We start from the raw sequence: 13985 nt of genomic DNA, 5'->3' as shown, positions 1-13985 counted from the left end.
CGAACCTGATTTTTTTTTTAAAAAGTGAGACGCGCGTTTTTAATCAAAACGACGTCGTTTTGAACCGTATGCACCATGCGCATGGTACATTCGGTTGCACAGCATAACTATTGGGAGCTTTGGAAGTAATCCATTCTCAACTTATTAGAAAAGATGAAAGTTCCTATCAAAAAAAAAAAAGAAAAAAAAAAAAGATGAAAGTTGGTTTCAATTCCTAACCTATAAAGAAAATATTTAACTTATTTTTCAACCCATTTTGGTCCGGACTAAATAATTATACCTATATGCTATTTAAAGCCACACAGCACCCCCATTATTGCGTGGACCATAAATACGATATACATTTTTAATATATTAAAAATACATTATTTATGTACAGAATGTACATTATTTGTTAATACATAAAAATCATATACTTTCAAATAGTGTACTTTATGTATACAAATAATTTACTTTTAGTATATTAAAAATGTATTTTTTATTTATGGTTCACACGAATGTATGGACCATGATGTACCCCAACAAAAAAAAAAAAAGTAGAAGAGAGATCCTATTTTTGGCAAATTATAACATGGACTAGGGTCTATATTTCATTGTAAACTCTGGTCCAAATTAAAATAACCTTTCTGATTATGTGCGTGCAATTGACATATTAGGGATCAAGTGCGGGGAAGGCTTCCCGTGAGGTTGTGCAGGTGGACGCACATTAAGCATTAAACTGACGCACTTAAAGTACACCCAACACACGCACATTAAGCACACAAACAAAACACCTTAAGAACATAAATTCACGCACCTTAAGCACAAAACACATGCACCTTAAGTTTCAACAACTACTCACATTAAGCACAAGACACACGCACCTTAAGCACAAGACTCACGCAACTTAAGTACAAAACTCACGCACCTCAAGCACAAAACTCATGCACCTTAAGTTTCAACAACTACTCACATTAAGTACACACTCACGTACCTTAAGTACAAAACTCACGCACCTTAAGTACAAGACTCACGCACCTTAAGCACAAGACTCGCGCACCTTAAGTACAAAACTCACGTACATTACTCACCACACAACCTCACGGGAACTTAATTCTTTTGTACCTACAGTTAACTATTATGTGCCTGTAAATAAATTGAAGGCATATGCCATGTTAACTATAGACACATAAAATAGTAATTACAGACGCATAAACGGTTAACCGCAGGTACAATATATATCAATTGTAATTCTGTAAGCATTAATTTTTTTATCAAGATCCAGAGTGCAAGATAAATATGGAGTCCATGGTATAACAATTGCTCTATTTTCATATCATACGTGCAATATAGGAGTTAAGTCGAATGAATTTAGTATTCCACGATGGGGTAACATGTCCACAAGGAAGCTAATTTCCATGGGAATTAGATAGCTACAACAATTGAATTTCTCTAACTAAGACTATCTTTATTCTTGCAATATTCTCTCACTCTCAAAAGTGCATACTTCTATATCATTAGTTTTGTAATTTTTTCCTTATTTTTTTGGGCATACATATAATGCTATGTCACTTGTATCAAGTATGTCTTTCTATATATTGTATAATATCTGTTCAAGTTAATTCTCAAATACTGCAATTTTCTGTTAAGTTTTCAACGAATATTTTAATCTAATCTTTTTCAATCTCAAATTCATTGGTTATGTTCAATTTCATCTACCTTTAAAAAAAAAAAAAAAAAAAAAAAAAAAAAACTCAATTTCATCTTATGTTACTAATTTCATTTCCTTAAATTTGATTACTAAAATATAAATTATTATCTTGGAAATGATAAAATCGTCAAAGTTAATAACGCTCATCATTTCAAGTGTGCTGAAAGAATAAAGAGTTGATAATAAAAGAAATCAATTACCGGAGAGGGTATCCGTGAGGCTCTAAGCTGGTTAAAAGACACTAGGATGGGAGATGTGGATGTAGAAACTGATTCCCAGTTGATTTATTATGCATTACATTCGAACTCGTTTTATTCTGCTTTTGGTTTAGTTGTAGATGATGTTAAAGAAGTGGCATCTATTATACATGGTGTCGACTTCCGTTTTGTCAAGCGATCTGCGAATCGTGTTGCCCACATTATTGCTCGGAAAGTCGTTTCTGTGTCAGGTTGCGGGGAGTGGTTTGATGACCCTCCTCCTTATCTGGTTGATTGTATCCTCTCTAATTTAATGCATTAACAGCACATTTGGTTCACGGAATGAATTGTAAGGTAATAGGAATGATATTCCATAAGGAATGGAATATACAAGGAATAGAATAGAAATTGTATTCTATTGTTTGGTTCACAAAGGAATAGACTTTAGAATTATAATATAGTGTTTGATTAGTTTAAGGAATAGAATGAAATATGTTTTAAAAGACATAAATACCCTTATAAAAATATGTGTTGATGTTGGTGTTGGCAGTGGTGGTGGTAGTAGTGGCGGCGGTGGTGGCGGCGGTGGTAGTAGCGGCGGCGGTGGTGGTGGTGTTGGCGGCGACGGCAGCGGTAGCAATGGCAGTGGTGGCGGTGGCGATTGTGGCGGTGGCGGCGACGACGACAGCGGTGGTGGTGGCAGTGGTAGGGTATTTTTGGTATTATAGTACTAAATCTATTCCCAAATACTCAGGAATAGCTAATACCAGGGGGTCTCCTAGGAATGGCTATTCTCCCTGCAAAGGGAATAGCTCATTTCCGGGAATACTATTCCCATGAATAAAATAACAAAACAAACTATGAAATAGGTCTATTATCAAGAATGGTATTTCATTCCCGACCTATACCATGAACCAAACACGCCATAAGTTCTTATTTCCAAAAAAAAAAAAAAAAATCAATTACCGTCGCTAAAGTTAAAGACAAAAATAAGATAACATTATTGGTAAAAAAAAATTGAAAAAAGCCACCTAAATTGGGAATTAACCCTATTTATTAATGTACCAATCACTAAACAAAATGTATCAATATACCTTTTCTTTCAAGACCAGAAACATTACAAGCAAATGGAGGGGAAAGATGAGACAAAAAAAAAAAATTGTTTCAACATATACTGAAGTAGTAGCCCCCAATTATTTCTTCAGTGTGACATATATAAGTCGGACCAAAAACCCTATAAATACAAGAAAAGAATGGGGAATGGATAGCAGCAAACCAGCACAACTAACATGCAACACACACATGCACACAGCAGCTAGCACAGCTTCTTCACTCTGCAGCTTTGCATATATACTCAAATTAAAGCAAGTCCCAGTTGAGCCTAGGATTGGTCGAACTCGCAGTGGGGGTTGAAAAGTGATCCAGCAAGGGCGCTGGAGCGGAATCGAACGTCTCCCATTGCGTGGTTATCACCACTGATCCTGAGGCCGAGCGCCTCGATGGCTGCTGCTGTTGCTGTGGAGTTTTTGCAGGTGAATTTGTGAATGAATGCCCCCCGGTCGGCTCCTCCTGGTGCACTGGCAATGAAATCAAGTCGTATGAATACCGGTGTTGATGATGCTGCTGCTGTTTAGCTGGAGATGGAGAGGGTGATTGGTGTTTCTGAATGTGATTCCCATTGCTTGCAGGCAATGGACTATTAGCCTGATCATCACTGCTGCTATTTGGCAATGAGTTCTTGATCTTTAACATATCTAGTGTCTCAACACACTTTTGCACTCTTTTTACCTACAACAAAGATAGATGCCACCATAACCAAATTATAGTCTGGTTCTATAACAAGATTGTATCCATACAAAACTCTGACCAACAGGGGCAACTCCAGCCAAGTTGGTCCGGCTATTAGACTTGGTAATTACAAAGTTACAAGTTCGACTCCTACTGGGAGCGGCTTATTGGCCTTCTTAGTTTGAAACGGTCAGCTAGAGACAACTTTAGGCCGGTTTAGCTCCTCATGGCCACAGGACCTTTTGCCGGCTAGGGTCACAAGGTGAGTTTACCTCCTTGTGGTCTTGTGACCCTTTGCTGACTAGGGTCACAAGGCAGCAGTACACCTCAAATAGTGACTGTCGAATTTCTCTCGTGACATGTTGTAATTTAAACTAATCATATATACCTGCATTTTTCTCTGCAATTTAACATCACCTTCACCATTAATACCATCCAATTTAAGCAGTTGGTTCATCAAAAACTCGATCAAGTTCACAACAGTCTTTTCTGCAACTTTCCCACCTTTCGAAATAACAGATTCAAGTGCAGATACCTATTCGATCATTCCCAACAAACCAAAGAGTCAATAGTCATGCTTCACTAACATTAAAATCTCCAAACTGGGAATCCCCAAATCCAAAAATTCAATCTTTTTATTCATAAAGGTGCATATAATTACAATCTTGATAATTTCGAAACCAAATTGAGTATAATTACCTGTCCAGCTAGCCTATCAACCTCCAAGCTGATCTCAGATATAGTCTTTGCAGCCTTCTCCATCTTAGCATTCTTTCTCATCTCAAGATATCTCTTCTCCTGGCTAATTGGGTCCTCAACTAACACCATCTTAGACTTGTCCTTCACGCCGGAGACATCAAGAAAGGCATTGGAGTTTCTCTCCTTATCCTTAAACAACAACTTCTGATCTTGGTGGTGCAATCCTGTCGGGCCTGTCAACATCTTTTTCAACTCCCCTGCCAATAAAAATCATTACTTTACTTGCAATTACATACAGTCTTGATAAGAATGAAAAAAAAAAAAAAAAAATGGTGAACAGTTAATGGATTGTTACCAAAAGTGGCTTGGGAGCTGATATTGATTTCATGGTAGACCGACCCGTACTTAACCCGGACCCGGATGGTGGGTGGCGGCGGGAGGTTATCGGAATCTGGGTCCCGTTTCTGAACCAGCATTCCACCCGGCCGCATCTCCCACTCCTTTTCTCGGCCGGCGCCGGCGCCGGCAACAGAACCGTGGTTCACCGGCTGAGCAACGGTTCCTATCTTCATTCGCATCATCTTGATTTAGCTCGGCGCCGGAAAAATGCAAGCAGGGGTGTGAGTTCTTGAGAGCGGAGAGATTGGAGGAGCTCAGATCAGAGCATTGACTTCTCGCCGGCGCGATCTACAGAGCTGAAAGAGATATCCATATCTCGCGACCCAGTTGCTTTAATGCCTGAACTTGAACAATACACCACTCCAAACAGTATCGTCACGGTTGTGGACAGGGAAAGATTCTATCTTTTTCCTGTATCTTGGCACGACTCCAACAGTAGCGGTATGTCAACGTAAACCCAAAAATGGTAAAAGTAACCGAATCCTTGAATCGCCGCCGGGGAAGTGTCGGTGCCCAAAAACTCCGGTAAAGAATACGATACTGTGAAGAAAATTTCAGATCCTATATATAGGAGACCCAAAAATGCGGTGAAATCTTCTTAATTCGGATGAATTTATTGCCGCGAAACTGCTGACACTGTTGCCGGAACAAAATTTTCCGGCGAATTCAACGCCAATGATAAAACAATTATGGAAGGAAAGCTGAGAAAGGAAATCTTTTTTTAAAAAAAATCTGTATTGTGTTTGGTTGCAAAGGCGTAGAAGGGGGAGAAAGAGAAGAACAAAGAGAGAGAAAATACACGACAAAGAATTATTAAGAACTAAAATGTATTTATTTTTTGGTTAACAAGAAATAAGTAATTTAATTATTGATGTGGTAACCGGCAAGATATTTATTTATGAAAATTGGAGTGAAGAAAGCCTCCAATGGCTTGTGTTTTATAAAGCTTAGAACTTGGCTAATTGGCTTAGCCTCCAATGACACTATTTAATTGGCTTTTTATTCATATTTGATTTGATTATTAAATAAATTTCTTTAAAATTTTAACTCAAGGTAAAATCAGTCCATTCATGAATTACTATTTACTAATAACCATGTCATATTAACATCATATACTAAATTTATGAGAAAAAAAAAAAGCTAAATATAATAAGTTAGTTGGACGGATGATTTGGTAATCACACGGTCTCAAGTTGACTTTCCGTCAGAGTGGTTTATTGACTTTTTTGGTTTGAATTAGTCAGCTATAGACAACTTAGGCTGATCTATTTCTTTGTGATTTTCTTTCTGCTAGGGTTACAATGCGAAGTTTACCCAATATACAATTACACATCCTCGAATAGTGACGGTAAGTTTCTCTCGTCACCCAAAAGCTATATAAAGGTTGTCTCTATTTCTAAGTATTTCATAATAGTTTTAGGTGACTACAAATCAACAAAGTAGTTGCATTCTATGGTAAAGATCCAAACACTTTTCTTGTTCAATTGAAATAAATTAAAAGAAAAACTCGTGTTATTATATTCACACTTAAAAGTTAAGTTAATAATACATGTGGTAAAAATTGAATCGAAATGTCCTAAGGGGGCGTTTGGTTCAGGTTATATAAGATAACTAATGTTATATTTACTTGGTAATATAAGATTCTCATGTTTGGTTCAGTTTTTAGCTATTGGAAGGGAATGTGAGATACCCTCCAATTTCTTAGGTAATCTCACATCCCCTTGTCTTATTACTAATGTTGGACTTTGGACGTTTTAATCAATTTATCTTATCAACGTTATCTTATTTACATATCTTAGTTTTAAACCGAATTACCGTTATCTTATTTACGTATCTTAGTTTTAAACCGAACACAAGAATCTAACCTTCTCAATAATCTAACATTTCCAGCAATCTAACATTCCCTAAGGTAATCTAACATTCTCTGAACTAAACTCCCCCTAAAGGTGAAATTAGATTAAAGTGAGAGATGAGGGAGGGAAAGTAAAGTGTTGGATTTGAAGAAGATGAGGGCGTTGTGGTACTTGTAATTTGTAAATGGGTTGGTAAATGGTAATGATTGTTGTGATAGTGATTATGGAGCTAATCAAAATGCCATCTTAGTAAATAGTAGTAAGATAGATGCATTTGTGGTGTATTAGTCCATTATTAAAGAAAAAAAAAAAAAAAAAAAAAAAAAAAAAAAAAACCTGGTGAGAGGCCCTTTCTCTCTGCCGGTCATATCACTGCTTTTTGCAATTTGCAGAAGGTGGCATCCGGTAAAATCAATATTAGTTTCAAAAGAAATATTAAACTATTCGCCTTTTAAGTTATATAATAATAATAATTATAAAATTCATTTCTAATTGTTGGTTATATTTATTTTTCGTCTTTAAGAAAAGTTTTTGGATGGTTTTTCACATAGATAAAAACATGAGATTGTTTTTTTTTTTTTTCTTTTTTCTTTATTCAAACAAATGGGAGGGCATGAGAAGGATATTATCAGGCATTTCATGTTAATACATTAATTTAATATATGAAAAATGTTACTTAATTGTTCTTTTAGCATGTTGGAGATTTGATTTATGTCATTAGTATTAAGTGTGCGTACACAAATGTACAATTTAGTGTTAAATTTCAGAGTTAGATTAGCTCAATTATTTTTTCATGAGCTTAAAACGGATTCATAAGGTTTAGGTAGTAAATAAAAATAAATAAGGTATGCCTAATACATCTTGGTCTCTATTTGAAAATGAAATTGTTTAATTCCATTTGCGTATACAAAATTCTTGAAAACAAACACTTTGCAAGAGAGAAAAAAAATGTATGAAAATTTTGAAAACCACGTATTATGACGTCAGTTTTGAGAATTCTCACCGTAACAACCATACAAAACAGAGGTGCTTACATCACGCCTCTCTTTGACTTTTCCCTCTCCGAAAGCCATGCAATTCCCACCGACAACTTTGGAGCGCACGATGGATCACAACTCTGGCAACCAGAGTTCCTGAGCCGTCGATCATAATCCGACGTGGCTGGCGGGTTGGTTTCTGTGCATGCGCAGACTGACGGCGACTATACAACCTAATTCTGATTCTGATTCTGGTGCGTTTAATGTAATAAACAAATCGCCGGCCGTTAAGTGCTCTGTTTTATTATCTTTGACCAATTATTTTTGCTAATTATCACATTTTATAGGTTATTATATATTGTATAAATCTCAATTATTGTGAACACATTTTGTTTTTATTATGAAAATAAACAAAATATCGTCAAATTATATATTGATGGTTTGATATGTAATGAATTTTATAATATTTTTGGTTTGATCATAATTTTTTGAGCTAATCCACTAAAACAATATATCTAGAGCTCAATTCAGATTTCTAGTTAAAATTGAAAGAGACTCAACTTATTTTTATCTATATTTATGAGTATTTGAGAATGGACTGACTTATAAGATTATATTATTTGAGACTAGCAACAAAAAGAAAATTTCGTCACAATTACTAAGGAAATGATTATATATAGTTAAGTTTTATTTTTTATTTAAACTTAGGTGATCCTAGCTTCACCAGACTAATTCTAAATTCATAGAGGTAAATCGCGAGTTATGAACTTAACCCAACAGTCAGATCACAATATTTATGTGCGCATAAGGGATCTAATCCAGACCTTCCAGCATTCTTGGACCTTTTTTCTCACACATGTTTCCAGTAAGATTTGAACTTTCACACTCACATCCCATCATAACCTTTAAGTTAAGCGACGTACGAACCAATTACACTAAGCCTTGGGGACAAGTTAACTTTAATTAGGTGGTTAGAATCATGTGACTCGGGTAGCATAATAGAAAAATAATCACATGTCTTTTTGGAATGTGGTTGGCTTGAAATTTAGTGGGACTAATTAAAGTTGGAATATCAATAGTAAGTACGTGATGTGAATTTTTCATTCTTTAAATTATTGTTAGTGTTTTAGTTTTAGTTTTTTTTTTTTTTTTTTTTTTTTCATGATTTGATACTTTTTGTAGCTTTAATCCAAAGGTGAAGTACCCCATGTTAATATGTTGCTATAAAGTTTTGTTACAATTATCTCTCATTTGCAACCAATGGTTACTATAGAACACACATTTACAAAAGCTTGTTGTTATTTGAGTGTAAATCTCGTTTAATATGAAAATCAAGTAATTAAAATTTTAATTGTCGTTACTTTTATGAACATACGGAGTATTATGTTAGATTAAAAAAATGTCATTTTAACATAAAGAGAACTTAATGGGACATTGTACCAATACTCAACGTGATGCTGGGCCTTAATTGGCTTGAACTTAAAGACAAGTGAAAGCAACCAAGAATAAAGTGCTTTATTATAAAAATATAAAAAGGAAATTCTCTTCAAAATTAACAAGTGAAGTGAAAAAGAATTGCCACCTCCCAGAATATATATTGAAAATGATGGATGGATCAGATGACCAAACAAACTGCAAGCTAAGAATTTCGATCTGCTGCTACAATTTAGGCAGGTTGAAGCTTCCTTAACGTCTCTAACGAGGTGATATAGGATCCGAATAATTCTTCTCTTTTGTATTTTAGTTTTTTTTTAATATAATATATACTTTGTAGGCCTGGTCATGAGGGCGGGCGAGATGGGCACCCATCTTGGGCCAAACGTTGGGAGGGGCCTCCTAGAGAAGGATAAAGATATAAATCAAATTTTCGATTACTGGTGTAATTCTAGCTAAATTAGTTAGACGGTTGATTTGATAATTACATGGTTAAAAATTAAATAATTGATTTAGACCTCAATTATGAATTATCTAAGTTGAAGTTACGGAAAAGACTCTCTTCTTATTATAATATTATTATATTATTATATTTCTAAATATGTAGGAACAAAGTAACTAACAATTTTTTATTTTTTTATTTTTGTTTAAAGTAACTAACAAATTAAACATATAATTCTGCAATAATGGGAGCATAGACTAGGTGGGTTTAGGGTTGTTAAAACCCAAAATATCCTACAAAAAGTTTACTATAATTAATAAAGTCCCATTTGCCACGTGCATCTAATTATATTCGAGTAAAAAACTGAAGATCAAAGAGTGCACTAAAGAAAAATGATATAATTAGGCCATGATTATGCATGGGGAATCCCTTAAAAAAATTACAATTACGATCGCCTTTCTTGCTTTATGTTACAGTATTAGTATATAATTATAAATAAATTACGGAGGAGATGACACATGATCATAGGAAATCCATGCATGTTATCACATGCCCCATTCTACCGCACGTCCTCCCCATCCTTTCAAACTTCCACAGTTAAATTTGCTAATTAATTACCTTATATCAGTTTTCATGGTTAAAATATTAATACACTCTGTTTAGTAATAATATATGCAACTGAAACCAATTTGGTTGGTATGAGTGACCGTATACTCCCTATTTTTCCAACCAGTTGAAGCATAAAAGTCAACACTGCCTCCACTAAGGCTTGATCTCATGACCTCTCATATGGGAGAATCACTACATGCCATTTGAACATAAGGCGCTTGACATATATCTTATACATTTAATAATATAAAAATAATATAATAATCAGATCATTTTTTTTTTTGAAAGGAGCCGTCATGCCATTTATTCAAAATACTGCGAAATAGTGTGAGGCGGGACAGAGTCCCAATACATAGTAGCAGGCTGACTAGAAGCAGACAAATCTAAAGTATGAGCTAAATAATTCTCTGATCTAGGAATGTAAACAACTGAACAATAATTAAAAGTAGTGATACGTGCCCTGCAGGCATCTATGGCATAGCCAATATATGACCGAAGTGAGGTCGCTGATTGTGAGAGGTATTGTTGTAGAGTCAAACAATCCGTGAATAATTGTATAATCAGATCATTTAAATTTTATAAAAATATCCTTTTTAGTCTTTTTACATTTATCAGCTTATCAAAAAAACTAATTTTACCAAACACTTTTAAGCATAATCAGTTAGTTAACAGCTTTTCAGTTTTCAACTTCTAGCTTAAAGCTTTTCAGCTTTTAACTATCTTTTCAGCTAGGTTTGCCAAACATAGCGTGTATAAGAGATGTCTCCTATTATTAGGACATACACATACTCAGTACATGGACTTAGTGGTCTAATAAAAATAAAATAAAATAATGTATATAATTGAAATTTGGGTGCCTTACTATAAAATTCGCATTCAGCCTGATGCATTATATTATGGGTTTTTTTTAAAGATCACTCGCGAGGCCTTGACCCATCACCCACTATTATCGAAATAAATCTGATCTATGTGAAATGGATATCTACAAAAGAATTGAGGACGACTTGAATTTGTGATTCCTACCGACACTTTACATTTAGCACACACCATTATTGAAATAATGCGATATGAATAAATAATTAATGCAAAATAAAGAGTGGGTACTATATGGTATAATGGCTGCTAAATACACATACAGCACATTATATTGGTGGCTTGGTGGTGTATATGTAATGTCAACTATACATCGACTTCAAGCATTGAAGACAAACCTAACACAGCTAATGCCTCCAAAGCCTTCAATTCAATTTTGGACATTATAACGGCGAGACGAGACTTCTCGTACGACATCCATCGTATTCACAAATAGCTGGCCGCCCCGCCATTCCACTACCCCCAACCAATGCTCATTTTCATTCTTCACCAATCACCATTAATTGTATTTTAAAATAATACCTCACCGCTGAGGTGTCAAATAGGTGGACTAATTCAATTTTTTTTTTTTTCTGAACTCGGTCCAGCAATCAATACCCCATCACTGAGAATTCAATCATGTGACATTCGTTCAAGAAAAGTAACAAAGGTGTCAACTGAACAGTGAGTACAAAGTACTTGACGGATTAGGACTATGTTAATCTCTACTATAAATCAGTACATGTCACCATTTTTTGCTCATGGATTGGTTCGGCCCACTTTTTTTTTTTTTTGAAAACGTCCACTTTAGTTGAGTACAATCGTTATGCCATGGAACCATGTTCACCATCCATGGTGAACACGGTGCCTACGGACACCGTTATTTTCCACCAATTTTTTTTTTTGTTTTGTTTTGTTTTTTTTTTTTTGTTTTGTTTTTGTTTTTGTTTTTGTTTTGTTTTTTTTTTTTTTTTTTAAATTAACAGCGGGACTTTTCTTCTTCATATTCGCATTTTGCGGTTTCACTTCCTCTTCGCGTAAGTTTCTTCAACACTCATAAATTATGAATGTGCAGGCATGGATTTATGAATGTGCAGTTATGAAATTATGAATTTTCTTTTATGAGATTATGAATTTTCTGTTATGAGATTATGAATGTACAGAAAATTCATAATTACATAACTGTAAATTCATAATCTCATAACAAAAAATTCATAATTTAATAAATATTTTTATTTTATGAGATTATGAATTTTCTGTTATGAAATTATGAATTTTCTGTTATGAGATTATGAGTTTTCTGTTATGAGATTATGAATGTAATGAAAATTTATAATTACATAACTGTAAATTCATAATCTCATAACAGAAAAATCATAATTTAATAAATGTAAATTTATAATCTGAACATAGAATGCAAAACGCCGTTAACAGCACATTAACTAATTTTTTTTCCAGTAAAAACGATGCCGTTTGGGACCGTGTTCACCAAGCATGGTGAACACGTTTCCACGGCATAATTTGCGAGTTGAGTAGTAAAGATTGATTATTACTTAATTTTTTAAAAAAATATTGCTTGTACTTTTTTTTTTTTTATTTTACTTATGTAGTCAATGAAATATAATAAAAATGTGTCAATACATAATTTTTAAATTTTATGTATAAGTTACAATAACAAAAATGCTTCAAAATAATACTTTGTAAATTGTATATTTAATAAAATTATTTACTTACATAAATAATAATTTATATATTAAATATATAATTTTATTTTTTACATTTTTTATTCTTCAGGTTATGGACTCAACCATATATTTTTTCTTCCTTTTTTAAATTGTTCAGTCCAAGTCAGTCTGATCTGAAATAGTGAAATTTAACTAAACTGACCTAGTCGGTCCAAAAAGTAAGCAGTTCAATGGCGGATCTGATTCAATCGTTATACCGTGCACAGGACGCACAATGCATTGTGCGTCTTTACCATTATATGTATTATGTTAAAAGTTTATGTGTATTATGTTATGAGTTTATGTGTATTATGTACTATGCTAGATTATGTGTATTTTGTTATGAGTTTATGTGAATTATGTTATTAGTTTATGTGTATTATGTATTATGTTATGTATTCTATTATGAGTTTATGTGTATTATGCAGTGTTGCAAAAATCGCGCCTAAGCGCCCGACCGCCGCCGCGAGGAAGGCCGGAATCGGCCTCCTCCGCGGTCGCCTAGACCGCCTAGCCGGCTGAACTGGCGTTGAATTTTATTTTATTTTATTTTATTTTTTTTTGTGTTGCAAAGTGGGAAAAATTCGGAAAGATATAACTTTTGACTCGTTTGTCCGTTTTGGACAAATTTTTTTCTAAAAAAAATGCTTCTTTTGAACACTTTTACAACCACTCACGTAAATAGTTTGTAAGAAATAACTATGGAAACTTTATGTTTTATTATTAAATTTTGAAAATTTTTAATTTTTTTAATTAAAAAATTAAAAAAAAAATTAAATAAAAAATCGGCGCCTAGCGCCTAGGGAGCTCCTAACGTGTTTTGCAACATTGGTATTATGTATTACAGAGTATGTTAGATTATGTGTATTCTGTTATGAATTTATGTGTATTATGTTATGAGTTTATGTGTATTACACTATTATGTATTATGCTAGATTATGTGTATTCTGTTATGAGTTTATGTACATTCGAAACAGAGATTTTTTTTTTGAATTTAATAGTAGAAACGGGAAACATGATTTCTAAAAAAAACATGGTCAAAACGAAGTCGTTTTGGGCAGGGCGCACAATGCATTGTGCGCCCTGGTGCGGTATAATTTGCCGATATGATTTTACAAAACTACTCAATGTCGTAGGAATTGGGCAAATTATATCGTGCACCGCGGTGCATAATCGATTATGCACCGCGCATAAAAACTACGTCGTTTTGTTTAATGAAAAAAAAGGGCATCCGTTTGACGCCGTTCCGCACCCTTCTGCAAAAAGTAACTCTGTTATTCAGTTTCATTTTGTATACACTGCAGTTTCAGTTCAACACAAC

The 13985-nt window shown here is 34.1% G+C and overlaps 1 protein-coding gene across 1 annotated transcript; it reads right to left on the bottom strand.

The window, feature by feature from the left end:
- Positions 1-2913: 2913 nt before the first annotated feature.
- LOC109146562 (BAG family molecular chaperone regulator 1-like) lies at positions 2914-5602 on the bottom strand. The gene is made up of 4 exons (XM_019294227.1): positions 4730-5602; positions 4375-4631; positions 4064-4210; positions 2914-3675 (listed from the first exon to the last, which is right to left on the bottom strand). Exons 1-4 carry the CDS (start codon positions 4953-4955, stop codon positions 3247-3249), a joined length of 1059 nt encoding a protein of 352 aa, XP_019149772.1. The 5' UTR covers positions 4956-5602; the 3' UTR covers positions 2914-3246.
- Positions 5603-13985: the final 8383 nt, after the last annotated feature.

This window comes from Ipomoea nil, unplaced genomic scaffold (genome assembly GCF_001879475.1).
Source record: "Ipomoea nil cultivar Tokyo-kokei standard unplaced genomic scaffold, Asagao_1.1 scaffold1932, whole genome shotgun sequence".
Taxonomy (NCBI): domain Eukaryota; kingdom Viridiplantae; phylum Streptophyta; class Magnoliopsida; order Solanales; family Convolvulaceae; genus Ipomoea; species Ipomoea nil.
This window is presented reverse-complemented; position numbering and strand designations above follow the sequence as displayed.

What these genes read in the sequence shown, in the direction of transcription:
- LOC109146562 (XM_019294227.1), bottom strand. Translation starts at nt 4,955, where the DNA reads ATGATGCGAATGAAGATAGGAACCGTTGCTCAGCCGGTGAACCACGGT. An exon ending in TTGATAGGCTAGCTGGACAG is followed by an intron (nt 4,211 to 4,374) that starts GTAATTATACTC and finishes ATGATCGAATAG; the next exon opens with GTATCTGCACTTGAATCTGT. An exon ending in AATTGCAGAGAAAAATGCAG is followed by an intron (nt 3,676 to 4,063) that starts GTATATATGATT and finishes TCTTTGTTGTAG; the next exon opens with GTAAAAAGAGTGCAAAAGTG.